General features: G+C 43.2%; 1 protein-coding gene across 1 annotated transcript; it reads left to right on the top strand.

Moving 5' to 3' along the window:
- The first annotated feature begins 730 nt into the window (after positions 1–730).
- LOC132603517 (uncharacterized) lies at positions 731–7161 on the top strand. Its single transcript, XM_060316614.1, has 3 exons — positions 731–4742; positions 4912–5038; positions 5171–7161. Exons 1-3 carry the CDS (start codon positions 1018–1020, stop codon positions 7142–7144), a joined length of 5826 nt encoding a protein of 1941 aa, XP_060172597.1. The 5' UTR covers positions 731–1017; the 3' UTR covers positions 7145–7161.
- Positions 7162–7980: the final 819 nt, after the last annotated feature.

Below are 7980 nucleotides of genomic sequence, written 5' to 3'. Positions count from 1 at the left end.
CAGTTTAAAAAAGAGAAGGCTGAGTGGTTACGCTCCCAAGATAAACTTCACGAAAAATTGGAGGAAGCAAAAAGGAACTTGGCTCGCCAAAATATAGGCTCTGATATGTCTCAGTTAATTCAGGAGAGGGAGATGTTATAGGAGAAATTAGAGTCAGTGACCGTGCGTGAGAAAAAGGCGAGAGAAGAGGCCGCTGCCCGTGAGTTAAGGATAAAAGAATTAGAGTACAAATGTGAGACGGTTCGAGGTAGGGTCCGAGGTATGGCCATTCGCTCTTCACAAGCAGGTTTGAAATATGAAAGATTGGGCTACGAGCAGTTTCATTCGCAAATACCTACCTTTGTCAATCATCTCACTCGTGCACTGCAAGGTTTATATAAGGATATGGGTGGCCAGCTGAATCAGAGTCATCATGAGGGGGACAAGGAATAGAAGTGTCGATGCAGTCAACGTGTTCGTCTTTTAACTTTTGCTCTTTCATTTTTCTTTTGAGTCAGCGTTACGTTGTCTTTAGTACTAGTGGAGTCGATTTTATTTCATTTTTCATCCTTTCTTTGAGTCTTTGTAAAAATGATGGAATGAAAGTTGAAAATCAATGGAAAAGATTTTGTTTTCAAAATAACCCAGCTATTTGTACGAACGACGTTACGATCTGATTCATGTTTTCAACATGATACGTAGGCAACCCCCAACGGGTTCGATCGAAGCTTCTAAAACCTGCAAAAAAAAAAAAAAAAAAAAAAAAAAAGAGAGAGAGAAAGGAGAGGTTGAAAGAAAGGGAGAAGAAGAAAAGAGAAATGAGCGATGAAAAAAAAAAGCGAGGCTGCACCTAGATAAGCCGGGATGAGACATAGGGCCTGCCATGGTAGAATTGATACATGCATATGAATGAGTGATTATGAATTGCTTAACCCTAACATTAGCTGTTTTACAGAGAAGAGTTAAGGTAAAAGTGGTTGGTTTGTGGCCATACTGGCAACGCATCATTATTTCACAAGGTCAAAGGGCAGTATCGGAATGACGGAAGGGACTTCGCTACCGATGATCAACATGGGGGATGAAACGGAATGGGTGGCTCAACAAGAATCTGCCATCGCCGAGGAGAATAGAATTCTCAGGCAACAAATGATTGAGATGTTGCAAGGATGGTCGAATGGTCAACAACCTCCTCAGTCAATCCCTGGGTTCCCCGACATCACTTCCGTCGCACAGGCATGCTCACAAGCACCGTTATCTACTGCGGAAGACCCGGTATACCCACCTGGGTTCGGTCATTACACCAATTTGCCGAATACGGCGGAAACTTCTGTAGGTCGTCCTCCAAGGGTACCAATCAGGACCGATCATTCCGGGATTGCAACCACTGGGCCTGCCTACACATACTCACTGTCTAACCCCAATCATGTTGCAAATGTAAGACCCGTTTACACAATACCGCCACCTGCGGTTATGCAAAGGTCAAACCTTGTGCCACCATCTGACATCCGTCAAGAGCAGCATTTTGCACCCGATTTTGCATTTGGGGCTCCTGATCCTTATCATCAGACTCTACATTTTAGTCCTCTAATCGATTCTGAAGGACCTGCTAAGAATGCGGTTACGCATCTTGGCCATGAATATAGAGGTCCTGCTAAGAATGCGGTTACGCATCTTGGCGCTGAGTATGGAGTTGCTACTAAGAATGTAGAGCATGACGAAATGGTTAGGAAGATGAAAAGTCTAGAACAAGCTATGAAGAACTTGCACGGATCAGGAAGCTATAAAAGCGTTTCATACAGTGATTTGTGTATGTTCCCGAGTGTTCACTTACCTCCGGGGTTTAAGACACCGAAGTTTGACAAGTACGATGGGCACGGTGATCCCATAGCTCATTTGAGGAGATACTGCAACCAACTGAGAGGAGCTGGGGGTAATCAGGAATTGCTCATGGCTTACTTTGGGGAGAGTCTGACTGGTTTAGCTTCGGAATGGTTTATTGATCAGGACATTGTGAAATGGCATACTTGGGATGATATGGCAAATGAGTTCGTGCAACAATTTCAGTACAATATTGATCTGGTTCCTGATAAAAAGTCTCTAACCAACCTGAAGAAGAAAGTTACCGAAAGTTTTAGGGAGTTTGCGGTTCGTTGGCGTGAACAAGCTGCAAGGGTAAAGCCACCAATGAGAGAAGGAGAGATGGTGGAGACTTTTCTCCAAGCACAAGATGAGACATATTATCAACACATGATCCCAGCCTTAGGAAAACCGTTCATTGAGGCCATTAAAATGGGAGAAATAATAGAAGAAGGAATCAAAACAGGACGCATTGTCGGCTTTGCCGCGTTGAAGGCAACAACCCAAGCCATTCAAAATGGTTCAGGGAGTTTTGGTGGAAAGAAGAAAAAGGAAGACGTAGCTACGGTTGCGCCTGGGCTACGGCGAAACCCGAGGGGCCCGCCTCGCCAATACACTCAACCCCAACCCCAACCCCAACCCCAAAACTACACCCAAGATCCATATAATTACCCACAACACTACTTCCCTCCCCAAAACCCACAATATTCTATTCCGCCCCCTCAGTACCCCATATACAGTACGCAGCCATATGTCCAGCCCCCTTGTTACCCGCAATGGCGTGCACCAACCCCGCAAGTCCGTCCTCCACCTCCACAGACTTACCAAGGCCCTCCCAGATCCAATTTTCGGCCCAGGCCGGAGTACAAAAGGGAAAATACGGTCAAGGATAACTTTACCCCCATTGGGGAATCATATGCTGATTTGTTTCAGAAGTTGAGGGCATTAAATGTTTTAAGCCCAATTGAAGGAAGGATCCCAAACCCTCCTCCGAAAAATCTTGATTACTCTCAAAGATGTGCTTATTTCTCTGATACCCCGGGACACAATATAGAGAAATGTTGGTATTTGAAGAAAGCAATCCAAGATTTGATTGATACACAACAAATTGTGGTGCAAAATGCAGATATACCGAATATCAATCAAAACCCACTACCAAATCATAAAGAAACAAAAATGTTGGAGTTGATCTATGGTAGTGATGGGTCTGATGTTCCATACAAGCCTATCATGAAGATTGAAGCAGGCGTGGAGAAATCAGTAAATGTGGCAGATTCCGCAAAAACAGCACCTTTGGGGTTAAATGAGGTTACAAAGAGACCAATCCAGTCAGACGCGATGAAACCCTTATTGATTGTGAAGGGAGCTCCAGAGAAGGTTGGGGCAAGTCAGGGAAAACCAAAGTTGATCGTGCCAGGGGTGTCGAGCAGGCCTATTTTAACTGTCAAAGGGGCGTTCACCACTCCTATCATTATTAAGCCAGTGACACAACTTTCAATAGTTGATGCTAAGGCGGTTCCCTGGAATTATAATCAGACTATGGTTACTTACCAAGGGAAGGAAATCATCAAAGAAGTAGACGAAGTAGGGGGCCTGACTCGTTCAGGAAGATGCTTCGCTCCGGAAGAGTTAAGGAAAACCAAGCAGGTAAGGGAAGGCCAAATACCCGTTAAGAAACCAGTAACAGAGGAAGAAGCTGAAGAGTTCTTGAAAAAGATGAAATTGCCAGACTATTCCATTGTGGAGCAATTAAGGAAAACCCCTGCTCAAATCTCTTTGTTGTCTTTATTAATACACTCAGATGAACACCGCAAAGCTTTGTTGAAGATTTTGAATGAAGCTCATGTCCCTACTGAGATTACGGTTAATCAATTGGAGAAAATTGCTGGGAGGATCTTTGAGGTAAATAGAATCACTTTCTCAGATGATGAACTACCCGTTGAAGGTACTGGACATAACCGAAGCCTTCATATTACTGTAAAATGTGAGCTTTCCTATGTCACGAGAGTTTTGATTGATGGGGGCTCTGGTGCAAACATTTGTCCTCTGTCAACCTTACAAAAACTAAATGTAAGTACTGAAAGAATTCGACCAAATAATGTGTGTGTTAGAGCTTTTGATGGAGCGAAAACTGACGCCATCGGTGAGATAGATCTTGTGCTTACAATAGGGCCTGGTGATTTTACCATAGATTTTCAAGTATTGAACATCAATGCCTCCTATAATATGTTGTTGGGAAGACCGTGGGTACATATGGCTGGGGCAATCCCATCCACATTGCATCAGATGATCAAGTTTGAATATGATAGGCAGGAAGTGATCGTTCACGGTGAAGGGGATTTGTCCATTTATAAAGACTCCACTGTTCCCTTTATCGAAGTGCATAATGCTGATGAAACACTGGTGTATCAAGCTTCTGATATAGTGGTAGCTGAGCAGATCCCTGAAGGGAAACCCATTCTGAGACCGCAGTTGCCTCCAACATCTGTTATGGTGGTAAATGAAATGTTGAAATATGGTTTTGAGCCAGGAAAAGGCTTGGGGGCTTCTCTACAAGGTATGGTTTATCCGGTGTGTCCACGTGAGAGTCCAGGTCCATTTGGTCTGGGGTTCAAACCAACGGCTGAAGATAGAAAGAGGGTTAAAAAGCGAAAAAAAGAATCATGGTCACTTACTAAGCCTGTGCCACCAATCTACAAGTCCTTCGTCAAGAATACCAGCAGTTTTTCCCAGCCAGTACTGGATGTGGATTTTGGGTTGATTGGGTGTTTCCAGAACTTGTTTGTTGAAGCTGATATGGTTGAAATGGGAGGGGGTCCCAGTAACGCGGATGTGCAGTTCATTGGCCATGATGTCCAACTCAGCAATTGGGAAGTCACTCCTCTCCCAACCAGGAAGGAGTTTTGGTAGTTTGTTTTGTTTTCCTTTCCTTTATCCGAGTTATTCCAGGGTTGTAATTCGGATTTTTATCTTTCGCTTGTTTTAATGTTCAAACCCTTCTATCCTTCCTTTCAATGAAATGCAATTTGTTTTTTCCGTAAATTCTAATATGTTTGTTTATTTTCTTTTGTACAGTTCTGTTTGTGCTGGTTCTAATGATATGACATGCATGCGGAATTCTCAGCCAGATCTTAAAATCCGACCTAACCATGAAACAATGAACCAAGAAGTTGAATATGATGAAGAAGAAGTATTTCAGGAAATAAGCAGGGATTTGAAACACTTCGAAGATAAAACGAACCCTAATTTGAATGAAACCGAAGCAATCAATCTAGGAGATCAAGATAATGTCAGGGAAACTAAGCTAAGTGTGCATGTTCAACCACATTCCAACAAAGAATTAATCCAGGCTTTGTTTAAATATAAGGATGTTTTTGCATGGTCTTATGATGATATGCCGGGTTTAAGTACTAAATTGGTGGTTCACAAATTGCCAACTGACCCCACATTCCCTCCTGTGAAGCAGAAATTAAGGAAACTAAAATCAGACATGAGTTTGAAGGTTAAAGAAGAAATCGAAAAACAACTTGAGTCCAAAGTCATCCGAGTCGCTCGATACCCTACTTGGTTATCCAATGTTGTCCCCGTTCCGAAGAAGGATGGCAAAACGCGTGTGTGTGTGGATTATCGTGATCTAAACAAAGCAAGCCCGAAGGATGACTTTCCATTGCCCAATATCCATATTTTGTTAGACAACTGTGCTAAGCATGAGATTGCGTCTTTTGTAGATTGCTACGCAGGGTATCACCAGATCGTTATGGATGATGATGATGCAGAGAAGACATCCTTCATCACAGAATGGGGTACATATTGTTATCGAGTCATGCCGTTTGGGTTGAAGAATGCTGGGGCAACATATATGAGAGCGATGACCACCATATTTCACGATATGATGCATAAAGAAATTGAAGTATATGTGGATGATGTGATCATTAAATCAAGAAAGCAGTCTGACCATGTCAAGGATTTGGTGAAATTTTTCGAAAGGCTTCGCAGGTACAATCTTAAGCTCAATCCAGCGAAATGTATATTTGGAGTCCCGTCAGGGAAACTTTTGGGGTTTGTAGTCAGTCGGCGTGGTATTGAATTGGATCCTGCAAAGATCAAAGCTATTCAGGAGTTACCACCGCCAAAGAACAAAACCGAGGTAATGAGCCTACTTGGGAGGTTGAATTACATTAGTCGATTTATTGCTCAACTCACAACAACTTGTGAGCCCATTTTTAAGTTGTTAAAGAAGAATGCTGCGATTGAATGGACTGACGAATGCCAAGAAGCGTTTGACAAAATCAAGAGGTATCTGTCGAATCCACCTGTATTGGTTCCTCCCGAGCCTGGGAGACCTTTAATATTGTACCTATCAGTTCTGGACAATTCCTTTGGTTGCGTATTGGGTCAACATGATGTTACAGGCAAGAAGGAACAGGCAATCTATTATCTCAGCAAGAAGTTTACTACTTATGAGGCTAAGTACACTCATCTAGAAAGGACGTGTTGCGCTTTGACTTGGGTTGCACAAAAATTGAAACATTATCTTTCGTCCTACACTACTTATCTTATCTCCCGCTTGGACCCTTTGAAGTATATATTTCAGAAACCCATGCCCACGGGCAGGCTTGCAAAATGGCAGATATTACTCACGGAGTTTGATATTTCGTATGTGACTCGGACCGCGATGAAAGCCCAAGCCTTGGCAGACCATCTGGCGGAGAACCCAGTGGATGAAGAATATGAGCCATTGAAAACGTACTTTCCTGATGAAGAAGTGTCATGCCTCGAGGAGGTCATTCCGGATAACGATCCGGGTTGGAAGTTGTTTTTTGATGGGGCTGCTAACAGGAAACGAGTTGGGGTAGGGGCCGTTCTTATCTCAGAATCAGGACAACATTACCCTGTAACAGCCCAGCTTCGATTTTATTGTACCAACAACATGGCGGAGTATGAAGCTTGCATTTTGGGTTTAAGGTTAGCTATCGACATGGGGATTCAAGAATTATTGGTATTGGGGGATTCAGACTCTCTAGTCCACCAAGTTCAAGGAGAGTGGGAAACCCGTGATTTGAAGCTTATACCATATCACCAGTGTTTGCAGGATCTTTGCAGACGGTTCATAACAGTAAAATTTAAGCACATTCCTAGGATTCATAATGAGATTGCTGATGCTTTGGCCACCTTGTCTTCAATGCTCCAGCACCCAGACAAGGCTCACATTGACCCTTTACATATACAAACTCACAATCAACATGCTTATTGCAATACAGTTGAAGAGGAACTTGACGGTGAGCCTTGGTTCCATGATATTAAATAATATACCGAGTTGGCGAAATATCCAGCACATGCTACCAGTGACCAGAAGAGAGCTATTCGACGATTGGCAAGCGGATTTTTCTTAAGTGGAGGAATTTTGTATAAAAAGACTCCAGATTTAGGACTTTTGAGGTGTGTAGATGCTAAAGAGGCTACAACTATCATGACTGAGATACATTCAAGAGTTTGTGGACCGCACATGAACGGGTATGTTTTGGCAAAGAAAATTCTTCGAGCAGGCTATTACTGGCTCACCATGGAGCAGGATTCCATCCGTTTCGTTCGTAGGTGTCATCAGTGCCAGGTACATGGCGACTTGATACATTCTCCTCCTTCAGAATTACACACAATGTCTGCTCCATGGCCTTTCGCAGCTTGGGGGATGGATGTGATCGGACCAATTGAGCCGAAAGCGTCCAATGGGCATAGGTTCATTTTGGTGGCCATCGATTACTTTACAAAGTGGGTGGAAGCAGTAACTCTCAAGTCGGTGACTAAAAAAGCCGTGGTGGATTTCGTTCATTCCAACATCATTTGCAGGTTCGGGATCCCGAGGACAATGATTACAGATAATGCGGCGAATCTCAACAGTCATCTGATGCGTGAGGTATGTCAGCAGTTTAAGATTACACATCGGAATTCAACTCCATATCGTCCGAAGGCAAATGGGGCTGTGGAAGCTGCTAATAAGAACATTAAAAAGATACTGCGCAAAATGGTGCAAGGTTCGAGATAATGGCATGAAAAGTTGCCTTTTGCTTTATTGGGTTATCGCACAACTGTTCGCACTTCAGTAGGTGCAACTCCTTATTTGTTGGTATACGGGACCGAAGCGGT

This window comes from Lycium barbarum, chromosome 7 (genome assembly GCF_019175385.1).
Source record: "Lycium barbarum isolate Lr01 chromosome 7, ASM1917538v2, whole genome shotgun sequence".
NCBI lineage: Eukaryota > Viridiplantae > Streptophyta > Magnoliopsida > Solanales > Solanaceae > Lycium > Lycium barbarum.
The sequence above is the reverse complement of the archived record's forward strand: the minus strand, read 5'-3'. Positions and strand labels throughout refer to the sequence as shown.

Excerpts from the sequence above, each read along its gene's own strand:
- LOC132603517 (XM_060316614.1), top strand. The coding sequence starts at position 1,018 with ATGACGGAAGGGACTTCGCTACCGATGATCAACATGGGGGATGAAACG. Across the intron at positions 4,743-4,911 it reads CCAACCAGGAAGGAGTTTTG|TTCTGTTTGTGCTGGTTCTA; the intron begins GTAGTTTGTTTT and ends TCTTTTGTACAG. Across the intron at positions 5,039-5,170 it reads AAGAAGAAGTATTTCAGGAA|AAAGAATTAATCCAGGCTTT; the intron begins ATAAGCAGGGAT and ends CCACATTCCAAC.